At 34.0% G+C, this 26206-nt stretch overlaps 1 protein-coding gene across 3 annotated transcripts in view; it reads right to left on the bottom strand.

Moving 5' to 3' along the window:
• Nucleotides 1-26206, bottom strand: part of SPOPL (speckle type BTB/POZ protein like) — a 67053-nt gene that overhangs the window by 17372 nt on the left and 23475 nt on the right. For 2 of the 3 annotated variants that reach the window (XM_045868941.3, XM_045868943.3), the window contains exons 2-8: nucleotides 13574-13710; nucleotides 13267-13388; nucleotides 12871-13022; nucleotides 10856-10983; nucleotides 5493-5670; nucleotides 5357-5412; nucleotides 3860-3982 (exon numbers count right to left, since the gene is read on the bottom strand). In XM_045868941.3, the coding sequence (XP_045724897.1) occupies nucleotides 3860-3982; nucleotides 5357-5412; nucleotides 5493-5670; nucleotides 10856-10983; nucleotides 12871-13022; nucleotides 13267-13388; nucleotides 13574-13651 (837 nt within the window). In that variant the 5' untranslated portion in view covers nucleotides 13652-13710. The remainder of the gene's footprint in view (nucleotides 1-3859; nucleotides 3983-5356; nucleotides 5413-5492; nucleotides 5671-10855; nucleotides 10984-12870; nucleotides 13023-13266; nucleotides 13389-13573; nucleotides 13711-26206) is intronic. The other variant, XM_064586462.1, reaches the window with a different exon arrangement.

Genomic DNA, 26206 nt, shown 5'->3' with positions numbered 1-26206 from the left:
TTTGACCACAATGCTATGAAACTGCAAGTCAACCACAAGATAAAAATCTGGAAAGACCACAAATACAGGATGTTAAACAAAACGCTATTAAACAATGATGGGTCAACCAAGAAATCAAAGAAGAAATTAAAAAAAAAAAAATACATGGAAACAAATGAAAGTGAAAACAGTATGGTCTAAAACCTTTGGGATGCAGCAAAAGCAGTCCTAAGATGGAAGTATATAGCAATATACAGGCCTACCTCAAGAAGGAAGAAAAATCTCAAGGTAATTCTTCACCTAAAGGAGCTAGATACAGGATAACAAAGCTTAAAGCCAGCAGAAGGAAGGAAATAATAAAGATCACAGCAGAAATAAATGATACAGAAACTAAAACAAACAAAAAACAACAACAAAAAAACCCAGTAGAACAGATCGATGAATCCAGGAGTTGGGGAAAATTAATACAATTGATAAACCTCTAGCCGGACTTATCAAAAAAGAGAAAGGACCCAAATAAATAAGATCACAAAGAGAGGAGAAATAACAATCAACATCACAGAAATACAATTATAAGAGAGTATTATGAAAAACCATATGCCCAACAAATTGGACAACCTAGGAAAAATGGATAAATTCCTAGAAACATACAAATTGCCAAAACTAAAATAGGAAAAAATAGAAAACTTGAACAGATGGATAACCAGCAAAGAAACTGAATCAGTAATCAAAAAACTCCTAACAAACTAAAGTCCAGGATCAGATGGCTTCACAGGCAAATTCTACCAAACATTTAAAGAAGAGTTAATACCTATTCTTCTCAAACTATTCTAAAAAACAGAAAAGGAAGGAAAACTTCCAAATTCATTCTATAAGGCCAGCATTACTCTGATACCAAAACCAGAAAAAGACACCACTAAAAAGGAGAACTATAGGCCAATATCCCTGATGAACATAGATGCAAAAATCCTCAATAAAATACTAGGAAACTGAATCCAACAAGACACTAAAAAAATAATTCACACAATCAAGTAGGATTTATTCCTGGGCTGCAAGGGTGGTTCGGTATTCATAAATCAATCAACATGACAGATCACATTAATAAAAGAAAGGATAAGAACCATATTCAATAGGTGCAGAAAAGGCATTTGACAAAGTACAACATCCATTCATCATAACAAAAAAAAAAAACAAAAAAAAAAACAAAAAACACCTTAACAAATTAGGTTTAGAGGGAACAGACTTCAACATACAATGACCATATATGAAAACCCCACAGCTAATATCACCCTCATAGGGGAAAAACAGAGAGCCTTTCCCCTATGGTCAGGAACAAGAAGACAAGGATGTCCACTCTCACCAACACAGTACTGGAAGTTCTAGCCATGGCAGTGAGACAACAACAAAAAAATAAAAGGCATACAAATTGGCAAGGAAGAAGTAAAACTTTCCCTATTTGCAGAAGACATGACTCCACCAAGAAACTGCTAGAACTGATGCATGAATTCAGTAAAGTCTCAGGATACAAAATCATCGTACAATCTGTTGCATTTCTATATACCAATAATGAAGCAACAGAAAGAGAAATTAAGGAATCAATGTCATTTACAACTGCACCAAAAACGATAAGATACTTAGGAATAAACCTAACCAAAGAAGTGAAAGACCTGTACTCTGAAGAATATACAACACTAATGAAAAAAATTAAGATGACACAAAGAAATGGAAATACATCCCATGCTCATGGATTGGAAGAACAAATATTGTTAAAATGTCATATTACCCAAAGCAATCTACACATTTAATGCAATCCCTATCAAAATATCAATAGCATTTTTCACAGAGCTAGAACAATCAATCATAAAACTTATATAGAACTACAAAAGACCCTGAACAGCCAAAGCAATCTTGGAACAGAAAAGCAAAGCTGGAGGCATCACAATTCTGGACTTCAAGTTGTATTACAAAGCTGTAATAATCAAAGCAGTATGGTACTGGCACAAAAACAGCCACATAGATCAATGGAACAGAAGAGAAACCCAGAAATGAACCCAGGACTATATGTCAATTAATCTTCAACAAAGCAGGAAAGAATATCCAATGGGAAAAAGACTGCCTCTTCAACAAATGGTGTTGGGGAAACTTGACAGCAACATGCAAAAGAATGAAACTGGACCACTTACTTATACCATACACAAAAATAAATTCAAAAATGAAAGACCTAAATGTGAGACCTGAAACCACAAAAATCCTGGAAGAGAACACAGGCAGTAACTCTTTGACATCGGCTGTAGCAACTTCCTTCTGCATATGTCTCCTAACACAAGGGAAACAAAAGCAAAAGCACTGGGACTTCATCAAAATAAAAAGCTTCTGCACAGCAAATGAAACAATCCACAAAACTAAAAGGCAACCTATAGAATGGGAGAAGATATCTGCAAATGATATATCCAGTGAGGGGTTAAAATCCAAAATAGATGAAGAACTTATAAAACTCAACACCCCAAAACCAAATAATCCAATAAAAATGGGTAAAAGACATGAACATACATTTTCCCAAAGATGACATATGGATGGCCAACAGACACATGAAAAGATGTTTAACATCACTGATCATCAGGGAAATGCAAATCAAAACTACAATGAGATATCACCTCACACCTGTCAGAATAACTAAAATCAACAACATAAGAAACAAGAGGTGTTGGTGAGGATGTGGAGAAAGGGGAACCCTCTTACACTGTTGGTGGGAATACAAACCGGTGCAGCCACTTTGGAAAACAGTATGGAATCTCCTCAAAAAGTTAAAAATAGAAAATACAAAAATACTGACTCAAAGGGATATATGCACCCTGATGTTTATAGCAGCATTATCTGTAATAGTCAAATTAAGAAAATAGCCCAAGTTGATATTTTATATATATATACATAAAATAGAGAGGGGGAATGGAATTTTACTTAGCCAAAAAAGGAATGAAATCTTGCCATTTGCAATGACATGGATGGGGCTAGAGAATACTAAGTGAAAAAGACAAATACCATATGATTTCACTTATATGTGAATTTAAGAAACAAAACAAATGAGCAAAGAGGAAAAAAAAGAGAGGCAAATCAAGAAACAAGTCTTAACTATAGAGAACAAACTGATGGCTACCAGAAGGGAAGTGGGTGGGGGGATGGGTTAAATAGGTGATGGGAATAAAGGAGGGCACTTGTGATGAGCACCAGGTGATGTATGGAATTGTTGAACCGTTATACTGTACACCTGAAACTAATATTACACTCTATGTTAACTAATTGGAATTTAAATAACAACTTGGAGAAAAAAAAAACAGATTCTACATTCACTTGGCCTGGTAATGGCCCCACTGGTAGTATTTTACAAAACAAGTACAATATTGGGGTGCCTGGGTGGCTCAGTTGGTTAAGCGTCTGCCTTCAGCTTGGGTCATGATCCCAGTGTCCTGGGATCAAGGTCCGCATTGGGCTCCCTGTTCAGCAGGGAGCCTGCTTCTCCCTCTCCCTCTGCCATTACCCCAGTTTGTGCTCTCTCTTTGTCAAATAAATAAAATCTCTGAATAAATAAATCTCTGAATACAGGGAATTAAGTTACAAAAAATCCAATATTTTCTTCTTTTTTATTATTTTATTTTATATATTCTAACTAGTTCAAGATATTTTTATGCCTTATTGATTAAAAAAATCTGATTTCCATATCTTCACTGTATGCTATTTCATAATATGCTCAAGAGCTATCTATAAATAGTACAAATTAATTCTTCAATATTTTAAAGTTATTCGGGGTTTTCATTTGATGATAGCTTTCTAGATACAATAAGCTTGAGGAGATTTTTCAGCTTTTTAAGACCTACTTACTTACTTTGTCTGCAGCTGCCAACAAGTTGTCAGCCATTTTGTCAAGGTTTGGTGCTTTTCCTGTGTAAATGAATCTCATCATTTCTTTAAAAACCTCAGGGTCTACATCATTTATTTCCACTCGATTCTGATGTTAAAAACAACATAAAAAAGTTATACTCAAAGAACATACACACACACAAATGAACCAAAGCGAAACTTGGATAATAATTTAACTAAATCTGCACCCAAGTGCTCTATTTTAAACTCTACTTTAAAATGGAGGTAAGTAAATCTTCAGTAAGCTAAGCAGGCAAAGTGAAGCAGGCAGGTCTAACAGAAGTATACCCAGTCAAGCACTACCATGTAGGTATATAAAACCTCAATTTCTCAATTATAAAGAGTAAAACAAAAACAAACGAAAGCCTTTAGGCCAAACAAAATACACGTGTTCAGTTCTTAACCTCTATCTTAGAAGAAGACAGCTATTAACTTTTTCTTTGTTGAATTCCAAGGTCATAGTACAATGCCTAAGACCCCACAACCAATGGTACTACTCCCATCTTTAAGCAAAAGTAGGGTCAGCTATTTCAAATAATTCCACAGCCCACTACCTTGGAATTCTCCCTTTTGCAAAAATGACATGTCATACTATCTACTGGCAAATTACGTCTCTGCTCAGAACATACTTGAGTCCAATGAGTAGTAATTCCTTTTTTACTCCTACATCTTCATATTTGGTTTCTCTCGGGATCAATGAAGCTAAACATCTAACACTAAACAATACCAAACTTTTCCGACCCTTTGCTGACAATAACATTTGACATTATTCATGTCTCCTCATGTGGAAGTGATCAGAAGGCTAATCATAGTACCTGGCAGAACAACAATCCAAGGAAAGAAAGCAGCTATTTGCTGCAGCCTTTAGTTCTACAGAAAGAATGAAGGAGAGCCACATAAATAAACTTTGGAGTTACCCAGTTAGAGCATGAAGGCTCACATGTAATGCAACCAGCAAAGAATCAATCTCTGATCTTTAATCTGACTACATTTCAAGACGACAGGTGAAGGAGAAACATTTGGGAAAACCAAAGATGTAATATATTGATTAAATATATAATAACAATGATGCAATTTATGTCATTTTTAAAAAATCTAATAAATATCTTCTTATTTTAGTGGTAAAAAGAATGTAGAATTCCAAAATCAACACATAGTCTAGAAAAGAGGAATAAACATCTTAACCAGGAAACTCTCAAATAGCTATGGACCAGAACCACTCTTCTGGATAACAACTACCCACTTAGTTTGCCACCAGATGGACAACAAAATAGGTATTATTTGGAATATTCACCCACATTAGGCTACATCTATTGTTCTACTACAGAACACATTTTTTTCCTATCCTTCTATTTCTAAAATCATAATGTAACAATGAGAACATGCACCATTACTTTCAAAATATATATTTCACTATTCTACAGTAGTACAAATTAAATATTAGCCTTTAAACCATGTTTACCTTTTTGCTTTCTTCCATTTCATGTTCAAACATTGCATTAAAAACTGGGGATCGAGCTGTAACAAGATTATGCATCATTATTTAATGCACAGATTTATGGGAAAAATGTACAATATTACCCAAAAGTTGAAAGTACCTGCAAGTACAGATTTATGAGCTTTAAATTCTTGTCCTCTCACAAAAAAACTGCAATCTGTAAATCTTGTGTTTTCCCAGAGATTACCTAAATCTTCTGCTAGTCGACATTCAGGCACCTTCAAAGTATTTGTATTAGTATGTCCTGATATATTTACTGAATCTTGGACCACACTCACCTAATAAAAAAGGGACAGCAAGAAAAACACTTTTACAAATTAGTATCAGTAGTTATTAAGTCTATACTTAAATTTTTTATCATTAAAATCATTTGGACAATTCAAAGTACTCCTGATCAAAAATGTTAATACTGGGAACTAAATTTAAGGATACAATTTAAAGGACAGAATATAGAAAATATTGATTTTCACGTGACGTTTTATGTAAATAAATGGCTTATCGATTGGTTGGAATGCTTGGTTATTAAAGTAATCACAAAAACTATTTCTCAGGAAAATAAAAGTCATAAGATGATGTCAAACTGAAACAAGCAGGAGACATTTTTGTGAGGTGAAGGAAGAAATTTCTTTAATTTTTATTTTCTCACACCAAAGACCTATCAACATTTAAAAATTACTACACATGTAATAAACATGGCATCACACTCATAAGGACTTTTTATAGTATTAAAAAAGGTTATAAAATTACAGTCTATGATATGTAACTTGGGAAGTACTGTAGGTGTGTGATTCTACATGTTTTGATTCTAGTTAAATTTATTTAAATATCTAGTAATATTGATTTAAATTGTAAAGTACAAGAATTCTCACAAAACCAATTGTACTCATTAAAATTCATGGAAATCTTTTATAATAATCAACAGTAATAATAATACAATTTAGTTCAATTTGTAGACCTTTTGTTTATGAAATAATAAAAGTATGATTAAAACAATGCTTTTATACAGATTTCAATATAATATGAATTAAATTTTCTCTCATTAAAGAGGACTGTATATTGAATAAAATCTTAAAACACGATTGAGTCTTGAGCACCACTTTTAAGAAAAAGTATGTTACTAATATTAGAAATTTCATATTACATTTAATAAGTGGAAGAAAATACTACTCAATTATTAAAGCAAATATTTCAGAGTAAATGAACCATTAGTGCATTAGTACTATGTGTTAGTTATCTACTGTTTTAAGCTTCTAAGTTTTGTGGTCATTTGTTAGCTAACACAGAATATATAATAATGGTCCAATATAAAATATCTCAAGAATATTAAATCTCAGGAAGTTCTCCTTCATCCTGATGTATATAAACATGTATCACATGGGAATGGATGGATACTTCTAAAGAAAAACTTTATTTTTCTGAGGATATTTTTATTAGCCATTTTGTTTTTTCAACTTGCATTATTAACTATTTGGCATCATATATATCATAGAAATCATCTAATCCAATCACCTTATTTTATAGAAAGATTTCAAAGGAAGATCAAAGAAGGTAACTAATGTGTCAATCACACTGGCAATCAGTATCAAAGGAAGACTAGAGACTATAATTCTCAGATTCTTTTTTTTTTTTTAAATCATTCTTTGTACTACACAAATACTTCTTTGGATATCTTTTAAAATCATTAGCACTACTTTAATGCAACTATGGTTCAAAAAGGATTTATTGCAACAATACTGAGATAATTTTCTACATATAGAAGCCAAGACATTGTGTACATAATAAATTAATAAATTAATTCTAGCAATAAAGGTTCTCTATTCTATTAATTTTTTAATTATCCAAATTGTTTCTAAAATGACTACAAAAAAGAAAAACTTCACTAATCCTTACCTGATTACCCTATTATGCTACCCATTATAACTTAATGATACTTTAAAAATGCTGGTGTTGATACTCAGGATTTAGTTAGAGATCACTTTTTTATCATATAGACAATATTTATTTCTTCCTATCAAGCACTGGTCTTAAAAATTTCTAGACACTAGGAAGTGGATCAGTTCAATTACTTGCATAAAGTATGCAGTCAAGTCATAAAAATGTGACAACATATTTAATTTTAGGAAAGGATTTTTTAAATTCTATTTATTACCTATTATCGTAACTCAAAATAATACATTAAACATAAAAATTTGGCCAAAATCAGGTGACAGAAGAAATAAAATGATCAAAAAACAAAGCCATTTTTATCAGGCATAGCTACTGATGATGTTATATTTTTATTTTGTATATGTAATCATAATTCAGAAGAAGTTGTATTATTTACATACATCTACATAGTATTGTCATGGCGACCACAAATTTAAACTAAGACTTAATTAACATTTCATACTTTAAGGTGTATTCAAGGGACTATTTATGCAGCAAAAATTAATGATTAATTAACAATTAATACAGAACAAAATCTGATTATTTTCTGGATACCTATATTTAAGAAACTGATAAAATTTTAGTTTTCTCTAGCACATATTCAAGTACAGGTAATGAACATTCTTACTGAATGGAACCTAGAGTAAAAAATTCAGAAAAAAGTCTGAGATTCTTTCTTAGGGTTAAATTGTTCTTTCAAAATAAAAAGGCAAAGTTACAATATTCAAAATTGACAAATGCTGCAAAACAAAACCTCAAACACATTTGAAAACTCTTCTTCAAATGTGGTTTTAGCTTGTGAGAATATAATTTAGACTAAAGATGAACATATACAAATTCTAATCAACTGTGACTACCCTAGAAATCTGGGTCTACCTACCATAGTGTGAACTGAGGTGACTACTGTTTCCAGTTTTAAAAAAATCTCAATTCTCCAAACTAGTTTTAAAAACTAAGAATTTATAATGGTTCATCATAGTACAAATTTTGCCACTCTTAATCAACTACCTAACCATCCTTCACAGTGGCTCCACAGTGAGAAACTTTCAACAGTCCAATTTCACATCTTCTAAAATAGTGGATCTTAGACTTTTTGACTGTCCTAGATAGGCATCCTTCTCAAAAATTTGGGTGACAGAAACAGGGCTGTCAACTTTTCATTTTGCCATAAAAGGGCTTTTTAAAGAATAAAACCTAACTTCCATCCATTATCACAAGTATTTTAAAACAGAAGTGATATCTTAGCAACAAAAAAATAGGATGGGAAAAATGGTATATCCTTCTAGATGAATTAACTTTATGAAAAACTCAATACATAACATATATTCTATCTGTATATGCATAATCTTCTGCAGTTGTGGAATACTATGGGTCTACAGACTATGAGACTAAATATCTACTGGATTTAAAAAGATGAACTAAACAGTTTTCTATTTTTCAAATGTATTCCTCAAGTCCTGTCTTCTGCATCACTTTGGGAGGGAGAGAAGGGGCAGAGCTCTTTACACTGCTAGAGATATCTACCTCTGGCTACTTGGTTCATAGTGGAACTTGCAAGATGAAGTTAGGTCTTGCAGAAAAAGGGTAGCACCCAACTGCCTTACCTGTCTACAGCACCACTTGCAGGGGAGGGGGAGGAGGCAGTTCTTTAGGTAGGGCAGTGCAATGCTTCCTCCTCTTCTGCAAGCAGTGCTGGAGGTGCTGTAGAAGGAAGGGCATCAATGAGAGGTATAGAAGAAATGGTGGAGGGCATGAGGAATGTTCGTTCAAAGTACTTTTTGCCCACCGATGCTAAATACAGTGCCCAGGGTATAAGTCTCTACATCAGTAAAAAGGTACATATTACAAGTATCCAAAACTGAATCTGATCAATGCCAACTTAAAATGTAAGTCATGGTGGGTTATATTTTTAGGAGGTCACTAGCATGTGGATAAAAAAACATACTTCAAAAGTATATATTGGAAAAAGATCTTAATTTCAGCCTTCATTCTGAATTTCTCGGTTGACTAGGTTCCAATATAATATGCTTAGGAAAATATCTGTAAACACGATCTTAATTCTAAAAAAAAAAAAATATTTTCTTAAAGAGTTTATTTACATAAAGACTTTTAACTGCAGTAAATGAAATTGGATTACATAGCTTTTTAAGGTCCTTTAAATTCAAAGATTATATGATTTAAAAAAATTAACATGTTGGAATTTAAGGTAACTGTTAACATTCTGGAAGAATCTACATTAAGGATGTTAAAATTTTTAAATAATACCTGTATTTATTTAAAATACTACTCTGAATATATGTCTATTGGCAACAAATGTTTTAGTATTTGTTTTACAAATTATTTAATGATAAACTCTGATGAAGACACTTGTGGTATGTGCTTTACCAACCAAATAATTATATTCATAAATTCATCCTACAGTTCATTTAACTTGTCTAAGTGAAAATAAGATGCACTATATTTGCATTATGTAGTCTCTAGAGCCACATTTCAATTATTTTTCTGACAGCATAAAAACATACAATTAGTTTATAATGTTGCCAAGAAATTCTACATATTTTCTACAAAGAGATTAAAGCTAATTTAGTAGCAGTTAAGGTAAGTTACCAGGCTTCCAAGACACTCACTGGTCTAATAGCTTACTGAAATATATTTAACATTGAGTTTACTTGATCATAATCTTTCAATTAGTTTTCCTATGAAAATTATCAACTACTTTAAACATTTTGATGAAACTATGTTATTGATGTATATTCTCTATAAACTGTATTGGTAACATAATCCTTGAATTCACTCCAAAGAGGAATCTCAACTATTTGTATAGATAAAACCATGTAATGATAACAATGACAAAAGTGAATTCCAGTCTCAAATTAAGACAAATCATAAGTGTAAATTATTACAGGGGCTATGCTGGTTACTGTTAAAATATGACATTTTATACAAATAAATATACCTCACAAGTTCGTGAACAGACATGGGCAAATCTTAAAAATTTGGGATGCTATTTCTTATAATGCTAACATCTATTTAATTAAATGAATCCAACTGTCTGAATAAACAAAAAGCCTCCCAATCTCTTCAGGAACTTTCATTATGTATGTATTCAAACTGATACAATACTAATCATATTTAATATGGTCAACCTGAATATGACAAAAAATAATGAACATCTATGTTACAATTATTCAGAATGAAGAAGATACTTACAAATTTTCATATAAAGATATACACATCTATAGTCTTCCTAGGAGGAAGAAGTACTTAGTATTTGGTAGTATAACTACCATATATAATTTATAGCTATAGACATGACAGATATTTTTCAGGATGGGCTACTTACTACACTGATTTCTAAAACAATCTAGTCTTACTGGTAAAAACATTTACAAATGAAACCTTATCAGTTATACCAATTACTTAATTTTAAAAATATACCCAATTAAAAAAACGTATACCCAGTATAGTTCTACTTTATATTTTTGCTTTATCACGAAATACAACTTTGGAGTTCCTCGAAATAAAAAATATACCCACCTCACAAAATAATGTAAGCTTGTCGTCTGGTAAAAGACCATTAGCTTCATCAAGCAAAAAATCCCTTCGAATGAATTTTTTAAAACCCCAGTCTTTCCCTTGTACAAATCGATATGCTCTTTGGCTTTCTGGTGGAAAACAGAATAGAAGTTTAAATAAAAAAAACCATCTAATTGATAACACAGTTAAATGAATATGCAAAAATAAAACTTGGCCAATACATCCGTTTTAAGAAATATAGATATATGTGTTCATAAATGAAATGTCTTAAGAGTTACATCACGTAGGACAAGATTATTTCACAGCAGTATTCAAATTTTGGCCACCATCAATGAGCTCACTTTCAGATTTCTGGATCTCTAAGTAGAAGAAAAGCCGTATCCAATCTCCTGGAGAAGGAAGAGATCTCTCTAACAATGCAGGCCCTTGAGTAATGGAGGAGGAACAAAACACGTTGGCATAGGCATATTCCTCCTCATCAAAATCTGATTAGAAACATACCCCTCATTTCTTGCTTCTCCCTCTAAAAATGGACGCTCAGAATCTCCAAGGCATCCTTTAACTTTCCTGGGGCATCTATCCCACTAATTTAAGTTTTAATGAACTAGAGAAAAATCTATCTACTGGGAAAACAAACAAAACAAAAAACACTTAAGTCTCTTATCACTCCTAGATCTTTGGACATAATCCCCTCACCCCTAAAAACAACTTTCATAAAGTCTAAAATATGATTTTAGTATAATTTGTAAAAAAAACAATAAAGTCTGAGGCAAATGTTTCAAATGGCTAGCATACTGTAGAACTGTGTATTATAAAATAAACAAGATCCTCAACAGAAAGTATTTACAATCTGTTATATAAAGTATTAACTGGAGGTGAAAAATCAGTAATAAACCTAATTGAAAGATTCCACATTATGGACTGAATGTTTGTATCTCCCCCAAATTCTTATGTTGAGATCATATCCCCCAAAAGGATGGTATTAAGAGGTCAGTGATTGGAACTAGATGAGTTCATGAGGGTGGAGACCTCCACAAAGCTCCCTAGAGCTCAATCAGCCATGTGAAGACAGTGAGAAGTCAGCAGTCTACAACCCAGAAGAAGGCTTTCACCAGAACTTGACCATGCTGGCACTCTGATCTTGGACTTTCAGCCTTCAGATCTGTGAGAAGCCAACCTCTGTTGTTTATAAGCAACCCAGTCTATGGTACTTTGTTACAGCAGCCTAAACCAAAACACCCCACTACCATAAATGTCAGACATGAGGAAAATATATATAAAACAATGTATTACTTAGGCAATAAAAAGTATTATTTAAAACTTTATCTGGAGGAAGGGTTTTTTTTTGTTTTGTAATGACGTTACTTGATTCTGTGATTCACTTCTGGAAATCACTTAAAATTTAATGTGGCAGTTTATGATATATTTTCCCACTATGCACACTGTACGTTTCCTACAATGCTCTTCTATTATGAAGTTCTAGGCCACATGGCTTCAGCTGACTATATATATGAAGCTTTGAAATGAATTTAATAGGCCCTGAGACTAAGGAAAACTGATTTCCTTTTGGTCAGTGTTCAGTCCACTGCTCAAAAAAATTCTAGTGATAGAATACCAGAACATTCAATCTCCTTTCACATTGTTCCTCCGATTTTATTATCTGGAAAAACAGTAAGGGAGAACTATTTCCTGAACACCAATTATATTTGCCAGGAACTAAACCAGGCACCTTGCCCTAAAAGCAACTATTTTTCTAAGTGACAAGTAAATATTGTTTTAGGACATGAAAAAGTAAAATTAATATTATTTTTAACAAATTTTACATGTCTTATGAAGTCTAAGATTTATTAAAACAACCACAACTCCAGACCAGCATTTAAAATTAAACAATGGCCACACTGCATGTTTGAGGTTAAGCAGATTTCAATGGGGAAAAAAAATATATCCTTTTTTAGGTAAAAGTACATAAGTTAACATGCAGTTACTCAGAGACTTCTTTACTTCAAATCACTTACCCATTGCTTTTGTTTCTTCCCTTTTAGCGTTTAGAAGGGAAAATTTGAATTTTGCTCGAACTTCACTTTTTGGGCAGCTGACTAAAAGCAAATATAAGGACAAGTAGTCTTTACTTTCATCATCTAATCCCTTTGGATTTACCCTCAGGCACCTAAAATAAAACAACAGGCTCATATGGAGGAATATAAAACTTAAAACATTCAAAAGAGAGAGGCAATACTGAAATTAGTTGTTAAATAGCACAAATAGCACTCCTATCAATATCTCCAGTTCTTTATAATTCTCAATACTATTAGGAAATTATAAATCTAATATAACCCATTAAGAATCAATATCAAAACAATAAAGTAGCTGAAGACTATATCAAAAACAAAAATTCAAAACAAAAATCTTACCATTTCATTTTGTCACTGGGGCTAGATGAGAATGTTGAACTTTTTAACACTTCACCCATTTCCTCTCGACAAAAACTGAAGTTATTAATGGTCCACATGTAGGAAAATTTTACTACTTTAACCTAAGAGATTCAGAAAACCACTTTTACAATGATGACTTTTTTGCTTTTAACTTGTCACATGTTAAAAATTCTGTGACTCACTTTTCTAACACCTGGAATAACTATAATAAAATGCTTTACGATATTTTCAAAATACTATAAAATTTGTAAATGGCATAGAGTAAGGCATTTTTAACAGCATGTACCTGTGTATAACACCAGCTTTCTGCTATAGGACCAGTAGACATATCTCCAGGGAGAGGTGGGCTGGGTTCCCGAGACATTGCCACTTTACTGCAGTCTTCCAAGATTTATGCAATATCCCACACAGATGAATACTTTACTAAAAAGAAAAGAAGTTTCATTTACTGATCAAAAGGTTAGACTAAGTCAAGAGGAAGTAAATAAAACAATTAGTTTTCCAAATTTGATTATGAGGGAACATGCAAGGGTTTCATTATTTCAATAATTAAAAAAAGAAATCATAATCCTTTGTGACATGTAACACTTAAAATCTAAACAAACTTAATGCTTATAGATATTATTTTATAAAGGTATACTTACCAAAATAGCACAAACCAAAAAATATAGTTTAATAGTAAGAGTATAAACATAAAATCACAAAATGACATGGACGCTTACTGACAACAATTGTCATTGTGCCTTGAATAAGGTGGGGGTTAGGAGCACTGAACCTCCAGGCAGTCAAAAATCCACATATAACTTTTGACTCCCTAGAAACTTAACTACTAATAGCCTACTATTGACCAGAAGCCTTACTGATAACATGACAGCTGAGTAACACATATTTTATATATGTGTTTTATACTGTATTCTTATAATAAAGCTAGAGAAAAAGTTATTAAGAAAATCATAAAGAAAATACATTTACTGTACAATATTGATTGAAAAAAAATCTGCGTATAAGTGGACCTGCACAGTTCAAACCCATGTTATTCAAGGGTCAACTAGTATCTGATTCACCTTTATCTTCTGATATATTGACAAAAATCAAAAGGGTTGCAAAGTTAAAACAGTCCTGAAAACTACAAATATTAGTCACTCATCTGTCCAAGTTTTGGTCAAAACAGAGTGGCAACTAACAGCAATATTTTATGTGAAGAATTACAAAGATTTCCACAGAAGTCTACCTCTATCTCAGATAAACAGGTCTCCGTTGAAGATTTTGTCTCTATCAGAGTGCCCCCTACCAGATATGTACTTATAAAATTTCCTCCTAGTTAGCTGTTCTCTTACTACATTCATTTGGACACATAATTAATTCAGCATAATCTTGTCAGAACATTAGTGACTAAAGGATGGTACTTTGCAACGTGGAAAGTCTATAAAAGAAAAGTGAAACTCAAGAGGACATAAGTAGTGTAGTTTGCAGGGGTGTGGGTGGGGGTGTTTCAAAATTACATTCAAAAACAGGCACATCATCCAAAATTCGTAAGAAAATATTTGTTCTGTGTCTACAAACAATGAAGCCATAGTATGAAACAAGGAAAACAAAGACGGAAGAAAGCTATCGGAAAGATGCACAGATCCACCCGACCTGGCAGCAAAGCTGCAATTTTCCTGGCTAGGCCCAGACTGATAAAACTACCACTGTTGTCTACTGGGCTGGGAGAGGAAATATGAGCAGAAATATGAATTGGATATTTCTCTTAAGCAAATTCAATTAATAAATGTACTAAAAGAGCAATGATTATCAGAGTTACCTGTTAGAAATATGTGAAAGGGCCCTATCCTAGTTAATACTTTGCCAGTTACTCTAAAGCAAGCTGACAAACCATCATGAACAATTTCAAAAACACAAACCAAGAAAAGTATTTGCACTGCATTACATCACATGAGGGGTTAATTTCCCTAGTATGTAAGAAATTCCTGAAAATTAGAAAAAGTAATGAATACAAATAATTCACAGAAAAAGAACTTTACTTATTGGAGAAATACAAATTAAAAGAAAATTAAGAAGCCATTTTTTAACCTATTAGACTGGCAACAACAATCCAAAAGACTGACAGTGTAAGGACAGACACTCTCATACAGTTCTAGTGGGAATATAAATTATAAAGTTGTTTTAATAAACTCCCTTCTCATTTTTTATGGTGAAATGCTTGACAAAAGAGAAGGAAATAATGCTAATAAAAAAGCTACTAATTTTATTGTAAGTATGAGAATACCTATGGCATTTGATGGCCGTGAGAACAATTTATATCATTTCTGGCAACTAAGAATGATTTCAAAAAACATTCAGAAAAATAGCGAGATATACAAGCAATTCACATGAAAAGAAAAAAAATTAACCTCATTTGTAATCAATGAAATACAAAAAGAACACATACAATTTTTTACCTATAGTATGGTTAAAGATTATTTTAAATCATTAATCTCTGTACAGCCAACAAAACTGCAGAGAGGCAGACATTACTGGTAAGTCTTTTTTTTAAAGATTTTATTTATTTATGAGAGAGCGCGCACACGAGCGAGGAGAGCGCACAAGCAGAGAGAGAAGCAGGGTCCCCGCTGAGCAGGGAGACTGATGCCAGGGCTTGATCCCAGGACCCCAGAATCATGACCTGAGCCAAAGAGGCAGCAGCTTCAATGACTGAGCCACCCAGGTGCCCCGGTTAGCCTTTCCCGGCAAACAATTTTACAATTAGTATCACAAGAAATTTTTTACCAGATTCAGTCTAGATATTTATCCTGGGAAAAGTATTACAACTGTGGAAAAACATAAGTATAAGTACAGTATGTTTTTGTCATATACATGTAAAACTATACAACCATTAGCAGTATTAAATTTTCTTAATGACAGGGAAAGTATTCAAGATCTGTTGTGTGTGGGTATATACAATTTTAATTAATGTAATATATTTAATAATATATAATTTTATACTTCTATATATACATATATAAATGAATATACATATATAAAAGGATCTCACTTATATAAATATAAATAGCATAGAGAGTCAGAGTCAATAGAAGTACAGATGCATGAAAAAAACCAGACTGGCACAAAAATCACTGAGTTGCACTTTGGCACTGCAGTGTCAACACTGATAAGATACACACCTAAATATTAATAGAGGCTATATCTGGGTGGTGAGATTTTCTAATTTTTCTTTATATTAATAAAGAAATTTAAGTCATTTTTTTTTAAGATTTTATTTATTTGTCAGAGAGAGAGAGAGAGAGCACAAGCAGGGGGAGTGACAGGCAGAGGGAGAGGAAGAAGCAGGTTCCCCACTGAGCAGGGAGCCCGAAGCGGGGCTCGATCCCAGGACCCCGGGATCATGACCTGAGCCGAAGGCAGACGCCCAACCATCTGAGCCACCCAAGCGTCCCTTAAGTCATTATTTTTAAAAGTAAAAAATACAGTTATTTGGATACCTTATGAACCCACAGAAAACATGTATGTGTGTATGTGCGTGTATTACTTTCTAAGTAGTAGAGATTGAGAGATGTTTAGTCAAAGAAAACATTAATGTTAATCTTCCTAATATTTAAATCTTTGTAAGATACCAACTAATTTAACATTAATAAAATGCATAAAAAAGTTTAAAAACCAGAAGAGTAAAGAACAGGAATTTCTTTAATGCCTCCACAAAAGCTACTACCCTCCTCAAGTGTAATTCACAATATAATTCATATATAAAGCCAACTAAGATTTGTTTTTTTTCTAACTACTCTTGCAAATGATGCAGTGATGGAATGGGGGTATGGAGAATGCTGGTGAGCACTTACAAGACATTACATACCTTGTTATTCTTCAAACAAATCTGTAAGATGTGTGGTAATAATCCCATCTTACCCATGAGAAAATTATCAGAGAGGTAAGAAAGCTTAGACTGTAGATAACCAGAAAATGGTTGAACACAAATTTAACGGGCTCTGAAGTCTATATATACTCTTTCCATGGAATCAGCTGCTCTTTCTGATATTACAGAGCTGAAACAGCCTGTACCTAACTGGTCCAACTCTCATTTTATAGATGAGGACCAAGAAGAGAGAGATGGCTAGAGAAATAAACTGTCCAAGTTTATACTGTTAGATAAATATTAGAAGAAAAAGAACTCCCAAGTTCCATTTCAGTGCTGTTTCCAGTATTCTATTTTTTTTTCTCTCTTCAAAAAAAAAAAAAAAAAAGAACAGCAGACTATCAATTACATCCAGGACGTTCAGGACTTCCTAATCTTGTTCTTACAGAAAAGCTTGCAGAGAGAGAGAGCAAAACTAAAATAAGATCTAGAGAATAATACAAGATAATCAATCAGCACATATTAACAAATAAGTAAAGGTTTCTTCCATATTCTACATAGGCTTTTAAAAATTTTAAGTAGTGTTTCCTAGTTTTACTTATTAAAGGAAAACAAGACTCTTGTTATTGAAATAAACACATGTAATTTTCTACTTTAACAAAATGTTTAAGTGCCAAATTAGTGTTCAAATGTATATGTCGGGGCGCCTGGGTGGCTCAGTCATTAAGCGACTGCCTTCACCTCAGGTCATGATCCCAGGGTCCTGGGATGGAGCCTCGCATTGGGCTCCCTGCTCTGCGGAAGCCTGCTTCTCCCTCAACCACTCCCCCTGCTTGTATTCCCTCTCTCGCTGTCTCTCTGTCAAATAAATAAAATAAAATTAAAAAAAAATGTATATGTCATAGACATACACAGAACTTCATAAATTGTAAAGAATTTCAAATATTCAGAAAATGTCAACCATCTTCCCACTATCCTTGTGTGCTTTCCCAGCATCAAATCTCCTCTCCCTCCGAGAAGTTATCTGTATCCTGGATTTGTCATCATACTGATGAATTTCTTCACATTCTTATTATCCACTTATGAATCTCTAAACTATATAGATAGAAGCTCACAGATAATATAATAAAGTATATGTACACAGATGTCATCAAAAATGGCAAAGCAGGGAACTCCAAAACTCCATCCCTTCACAAAAGCAATGAGTAAGCTGGGAAAAACTTTTTTGGAACTCTGGAATCAAATCTCTTCCCCGAGAAATACTGACTTCATTTGCAAGGGAATGGACAAAGGTGCTCTGAAAAACAGTGGAGGCCTTGATAAAAGGCAATTGAGAGGAGACTGGAGAAATCATTGGACATAAAGATTAAACCACAGGTTGGTTTGTTGGCTCGTTTTCCAGAGAAAACAAAAAAGGGAGATAGGTAGAAGTAACCTGCCTGCGAGTCAGAAGAAACCTCAAGCACTGATTTAAAAAACCATCCCTCCAAAGGAACTCAAATTTGATTAGTTTAATCTGTGGAGCAATTAATGCCTGAGGGACTGCTGAAAAAAGGAGTGTAATTAGCACTAGATTAGGGGATCTTTAACAGTTATATGCAGTCAGGAAGATAGTTTAAGAGTCCTGCCCAAACTACTGACACTACTGTCATCCCAGGGTAATTGTAGGAAAACTCAAGGTTGTGCCCTTCAGGTGAAACATCCGAAGGCTGAGTGTGTGTGTTTGTGTGAGTGTGTGTAACATCTGAAGGTTGAGTGTGTGTCTGTGTGTGTGTAACATCCGAAGGTTGACTCTGTGTGTGTGTGCGTAAGGGGATTTGGGGGTAGAAGAAGAGGAATGTAGACGCCACTAAAATAACCCAGCCAGTCACTAAACAAACAAACAAGCGAGATACAGTTAACAGGCGCTAGAAGGGAAAAACCAGCTCTAAGAATTTCTACATTATATAAAAAGTCCAGTTTTTAACAAAAATTATGAGACATACTAAAAAATAAGAAAGTATGGCTCATATAACAGGAAAAAAGGAGATAAAAGAAACTGATTGCAAGATCTTGAATTTAAGGGCGCCTGGGTGGCTCAGTTGGTTAAGCGACTGCCTTCGGCTCAGGTCATGATCCTGGAGTCCCTGGATCGAGTCCCGCATCGGGCTCCCTGCTTGGCGGGGAGCCTGCTTCTCCCTCTGACCCTCCCCCCTCTCATGTGCTCTCTCTCTCTCATTCTCTCTGTCTCAAATAAAAAAAAAATTAAAAAAAAAAAAAAAAAAAAAAAAAGATCTTGAATTTAACAGACAAGAACTAAAGGAAACTGATTAAATAGAGAACATCAAGAGTCAAAAGTTACATATACACAAAAAGGAAATTCTGGAGTTGAAAAGTACTATAACTAAAATTAAAATTTCACATAAGGGGCTATGTTCATGTACAGCAGATATGAACTTGGAGAATTATTAAATTTGCTAAGTAATCAATAGAGATTATACAATGTAAAGATAAAAGAATGAAGAAAGATGAACAGAGACTCAGAGAAATGTAGGACACTATTAAACACAATGACATAAAAAAGGAGAAAAGAGACAAAAAAGAGAAAAAAGATTTGAAGAATGACTGAAAACTTCCCAAATTTATTGAAAACAACATATGCACACGTAGGAAGCATTTTTATTAATTCTTCAACTAAAAAAATGTAAATCATTCTTCAACTGTGAAATACTACCATATTTATGCTTAAAGTTTTCTGAACTGCATCATGAAGTTGTAACTGAAAATAGCCTGAAATTTCCAAAGCATTTTATATACATGATGACTATGATTACAAAATGAAAGGATGAGTTAATATGTGACTTAATATATCATGTTCAACAGTTTTGCTAAGATGGTTATTAGGAAGAATAACTAGACTAGTAAATGTTTATAAAAATGATAAAATAATACATGTATCATAAATTTCTTAAATATCTTTGAATTAAGCATATGATGACTTAATGGGAGTACAGTAAGTATTTATTATATGCTTAGATACATCATGCACTATAATGGACCTTTGACTACAAAGATAAATAACATATAGTCTCTACTCTGGAGATGGACCTTTGACTACAAAGATAAATAACATACAGTCTCTACTCTGGAGAAGATTATAATATTGTAGGACAGAGAGATACATGGTAGCATACTTTTAATAGATAATGTGATAGAGGAATATACACAGTAATAATGAACACTTTCAGGACAAGAAGGATATCCTGAAGATAGTCCCTGAGGTGGATTCTGGAGGAAGCAAATAAATGATATAGGAAGACCACAAACTACAGCACAGATTTTAATAGCAAGTGTTCTATGTTGAGACCAGCTTGTATCATTGTTTTGTTATGGATTCTGTAATCTTACAGACATTGGGCCTTTCCTTTCTCTATTAAAGGAATTTTTAAATTTATTTCCTTTCTCATTTTCCTTGGTTTGTAAAATGAAATTGTATGTGGGTGGGTGTGTGCATGCTTACACTCTGCACAAATTGCATACTAGAATACACATATAATAATGAAAACTTCCCAAGTGACATTTGAGGATAAGTGGTGGTAAGGGCAGTGGTGATAAGGGTGGTAATAATCAAAACAAATAATTAATGGATATAAAAAGTATTTAAAGGCTAACACAGGGTCTTCTGTTTTGAGCATAATGGAGTACCTGGCAGGCAACTTAAGTTCTGCTGTTAAGTAGAAAACTTGAAATAAAAATAAAATATCTGTTTAAAGAATCTATCTACGGCTGCTCAGGCAATCAGGACAGGGGATCCCAAAATTCCAGAGAAGAGGGAATAATCTAAAGGTAAGCTGATAAGATTCTAGCTACATTTTTCTCTAACCGTATCTGCTGCTCAGTCTAGCTAAAATGCAGAGTGAGAATCCAGGCTTTGTTCAGCCCAGGGGCTGCTGCCAAGTGACAGAAATAAATATTCTGTTCCCCTCGTGGGGTGGGAGATAAAAATAGGATACCTGAGGGGTTAAGACCCCGATGAAAAGCATCCTTTAAGATTTCTGCCAAATGCTGACCTTGCATGGAGCAGGAAGCCAAGAAAAAAGCCTCCAAAAAGTGTAACAAATTTCAGTTATTTCATACTGCTGAGGACCTAAGGACTAGAGTTCAGGATCTGCCAGAGAAAGGGACCTGAATAAAAACATCAGGTTCTCATTTGGAAGGCCTGGGAAGGTAGGCTGAAAGATGGAGAAAGTAGATGAAAATAGTGTTTTTATCTAATTCCTTAAGAAACAGTCAGGTGGAAATTCTAGAACTAGAAAATAACTGAAATTAACAATTTAATATATAAGTTTAACAGCAGACTAAACAGCAAAAAATAGGACTAAAAAACTTTTTTTTTTTTAAGATTTTATTTATTTGAGAGAGAGAGAGAGAGACAGCGAGAGAGAGAGAGAGACAGCTAGAGAGGGAACACAAGCAGGGGGAGTGAGAGAGGGAGAAGCAGGCTTCCCGCCGAGCGGGGAGCCCGATGCGGGGCTCGATCCCAGGACCCCGGGATCATGACCTGAGCCGAAGGCAGACACTTAACGACTGAGCCACCCACGTGCCCCGGACTAGAAAACTTTTTTAAAAAGCAATAAAAGATAGTTGCACTGAAACACACACAAAATTATGGAAAATACAAAAGGAGCTAGGACAAACATGAGACACAGTGAAAGTCTAACATATGTGTGAGTGGATCAGCAATATTTGAAAAGATAACAGAATTTTCCAAAACTGGTCAACAAAACAATAACTGTAATGTTTTTTAGGACTTAAATATATGTACAAATAAAATGCAAAACAACAATAATGTAAAAGACATCAGGATAAATGGAATAAAAAGTGTTCTAAGGTTCTAACATTCTTGGGGGAAATGGTAAGCGTAAGTACTGGTATTACCTGTAATAATTCAATGAAACATACTGTAATCATTAAGGTAACCACTAAAAGAGAAGTGACATAGCTTAACTAAAAATATGATAAACAAGGGGGCCTAGCTGGCGCAGTGGGTTATGGTCTCAGACTCCTGGTTTCGGCTCAGGTTGTGATCTCAACATTTTAAGATGGAACCCAGAGTCAAGCCTTGCCCTCCCTCACTGGGCTCTGCTAAGCATAGTCTGCTTGAGATTCTCTCTCCCTCTCCTTCTGCCCCTCCAACTCTTGTGCACATGTACTCATTCTCTCTCTCTCTCTAAAAACAAATAAATCTTTAAAATATATAGAAAAAAAGGAAAAAATATAAAAATGAAATAGTAAGATGGTAGATAATGATATAAATAACTACATTTATATATAAATATGTTATCTGTGTCAATTATCAGACTGGATTAACTAAACATACTCAAAGACATAACTACTAAGTGCAATGTCAGATCTTGGAATGGTAAAAAGACAGTAGTAGGAATACTGGCAAAAACCTGATTCAAGTCTACAGTTAGTTAACAGTATATTATACCAGTGTTTTAATTTAACGTTGTTGTTCTATTCAATAATAACAAAGCATTTACATTTAATTGATTTTAATATGGGGCTTAATATGGTGTTAACATGATGGGAAGCTACGTGAGGAAAGAAAAAACTCCATTATTTGTTGTTTGCAGAAGACATAAATATAAGGGTAAGAAAGGTTTAAGAGGATGGAAAAATGCATACCTTACAAATCCTACCCAAAACAAAGCAGGTACAGCTACACCAGGATCAGACAAAATAGACTTTTAAAGCAAGAAGCATTAGGAAAGATAAAAAGGAAAGTAATAAAAAGAGGAAAAAAGGTCAATCACAAGAACGTAATTCTTTTTTTTTTAAAGATTTATTTGAGAGAGAGAGAACATGCTCGGGCATGGGGGGAGGGATAGAGGGGGAATGAGGAAGAGGGAAAGAATTCCAAGCAGACTCTGCCCTGAGCACAGAACCGATGCGGCTCAATCTTAAGACCCTGAGATCAAAACCTGAGCTGGAAACCAAGAATTGAATGCTCAACCCACTGAGCCACACAAGAACATAATTCTAAATATGTCTGTATGCAATAGGATTGCTTCTAAAAATCACAGCAGGAGACTTTAATTCCCTCAACAAATGAAAGAACAACCTAATGACATGTATACATACATATACAGACAGAGAACACAACACCCAATAGCAAAAGAATAAAAATTTGTCTCAACTACACAGGTAACATTTACCGAAACTAACCCATATTATTGCACGATAAAGAAAGCCTTGCAAACAAATTTCAGGTCACTGAAATTGCAATCAGAGTATGACACTTACCTTTACTCTCTTAAAGCATTTTGTAGTTTTCTGAGTAGAGATTGTGAGCATCCTTAATTAGATATTATTTCTAGAAGTGGGTTTTTAAATTATGCTATAAATGGCATCTTTTAACATTTTTATTTTGTGATTTGTTACTAACCTATAGAAATAAAATAGATTTTTGTACGTTGACCTTGTGTGCAACAGTATGGACAAAACTGCTTGTTAATTTCATTACTTTGTATACAACCATGTTATCTATGAATGATGATCATTTTCTTTTCTTTTTTCTTTTACAACCTTTTATTTTTCTTGCCTTAAGGCTAGAATTCCAGTACAGTGTTGAATGAAAGCATTGATAGTGGTCCCTTATCTCAGTGGAAACTTTTACTGTAGGGGTGTAGGTGTATGTTTTAAGAAACTTGTAAAATTAAGGAAGTTTTTTTTTATTCCTAGTTGTAAAGAGTTTTTTGTTCTGAACGGGTACTGAATTTTATCAAACACTTTTTCTACATTTATCAAGGTGATTTATTTTTCCTCTGTTAACAGGATGATTACATTAATAGATTCTAATGTTTATCACCCTTGCATTCCTCAAATAAAACCCCATTGGTCATGAAGTTGTATACTTTTTATGCAGTGCTAGGTTTGATTTGCTGTTAGTTTATTTAGGGGTCTTACAACTGTGTTGGGAGAGATTTTCCTTATCTTCCTTTCTTATAATGTGCTTGACAGGTTTTGGTATAAAAATTAACACTGGTTTCATCAAACATACTGTGAAGTTTGTTTTTGTCTCCTATTCTGCGGAAGAGCTTATGCAGTGAAGCCATGTGTGTAAGTTTTCACTGCGGGAGTGTTTTTAATAATGAATTCACTTTTAATAAAAATAGGACTGCTTATGATTTTCTCTTTCATATTGTGTGTCAGTTTTGGTTAAGTTATGTTTTTTCAAGTAATTTTAAACCTGGTTTAAAAAACCCAGAACAGGCGCCTGGGTGGCTCAGTTGGTTAAGCGACTGCCTTCGGCTCAGGTCATGATCCTGGAGTCCTGGGATCGAGTCCCATATCGGGCTCCTTGCTTAGCGGGGGGTCTGCTTCTCCCTCTGATCCTCCCCCCTCTCATGTGCTCTCTCTCTCATTCTCTCTCTCAAATAAATAAATAAAATCTTTAAAAAACAAAACAAAATAAAACAAAACAAAAAAAACCCCAGAACATTGGGTGCTTGGGTGACTCAGTGGGTTAAGCGTCTGCCTTTGGCTCAGATCATGATCCCAGGCTCCTGGGATCGAGTCCCACATCAGGCTCCCAGATCATCAGGGAGCCTGCTTCTCTCTGCCCCCCACCCCCGCCACTCATTCTCTCTTTCTCTTGCAAAAATAAATGAATAAAAATACTTAAAAAACAAAACAAAACCCAGAACAAAGGAGATTCATACCCTCTTCCAAACTCAAGTGAAAGATATATAGCCTTCTATCAATTTTCTAATTTCTAAATACCTAGATCAAATACTGTACCTAGGATGGAACTTTTTTTTTTATAAATTAAAATTTATTGAATTAACATTTGATTTAAAATATGACAATCTACTGTTAAACTATATTATACTATGTTATGCTATGACAATCTCTATTTTTAATTTGCTAGTTTAGTCCATTTACATTATTTGTGATTTTTTTACATCCTCTTAATTATGAAATTACATAGACTTTGAATACTTTGCTCCAACATTATTTTTCCAATAAACCCTGTCATTTGTGTAGGTGTGCGTGTGTGAATCTAAGGATGGAACTTTGAAAACAGAATGTGGTTCTAGGCAGAGAAGTGAGTACATTTATCTCTTTTATTTTCCAATATTATCAATGAAATGACAAGTTATTTACAAAAGAATAAAGACACTAATAGGGCTAGAAAATAAGGGTGATAATGATGGATCAGAAATTTTGAAAAAGTCAAGGCACATAAATGGGAATAAATCAGCAAAGACATCAATTAGATGGGAACAAATTATGGAGAAATTAAGGAAGAAAAATCACAATCCAAGACAGTAGAAGTATCCACAGTTCTTTCAAAGAGGCCCAAAGAAGAACCAACCTTTCATCAAATACAAAAAGCAGGAAAAGGCCAAGTGGCAATCATAAGGTTATATATTTTAGAAACTGTATTTAGGCTAGCTGAGACAGCTGGGACCCTCCCCTTTCTGAAGGCTGTTAGTTGTGGCTTTTACCATCATGCCAAAGCCCAAGAACTGCTCCCTAAGGGAAGTTGGCCACCTGTCTGGATACATTCCTTAACAGTATCAGTGTTTGGGGCGCCTGGGTGGCTCAGTCAGTTAAGCGTCTGCCTTCGGCTCAGGTCATGATCTCAGGGTCCTGGGATCAAGCCCCGCATCAGGCTCCCTGCTCAGCGGGGAGCCTGCTTCTCCCTCTCCCACTCCCCCTGCTTGTGTTCCCTCTCTCACTGTCTCTCTGTCAAATAAATAAAATCTTTAAAAAAGAAAAAAAAAAACAGTATCAGTGTTTGAGAGACAAACAGGACACAGACTGGACTAACTCTGAATATAATAAGAGACCTCAGGAATGTGGCAGGGAGAAGAGATAATTTCTAACAGAAATTAAATACTCTACCACATGAAATAAAGCCCTCCTTATTTTGACATGTGTGGGACAGGGGAGGTGGGAGTTCCCAACCTACCCACATGTGCAACCTACAGAGAAGTAGGTAATGTTGAAACACTTTGCCCACTTAACACTGAATTCATCCACAGCCTTCCCATTCAGGGAAGAAGCCTGATGGGATGG

The sequence above is a fragment of the Mirounga angustirostris genome, unplaced genomic scaffold, assembly GCF_029215605.1.
Source record: "Mirounga angustirostris isolate CCGP_5_RB_7025 unplaced genomic scaffold, mMirAng1.0.hap1 SCAF_3, whole genome shotgun sequence".
Lineage (NCBI taxonomy): Eukaryota > Metazoa > Chordata > Mammalia > Carnivora > Phocidae > Mirounga > Mirounga angustirostris.
This window is presented reverse-complemented; position numbering and strand designations above follow the sequence as displayed.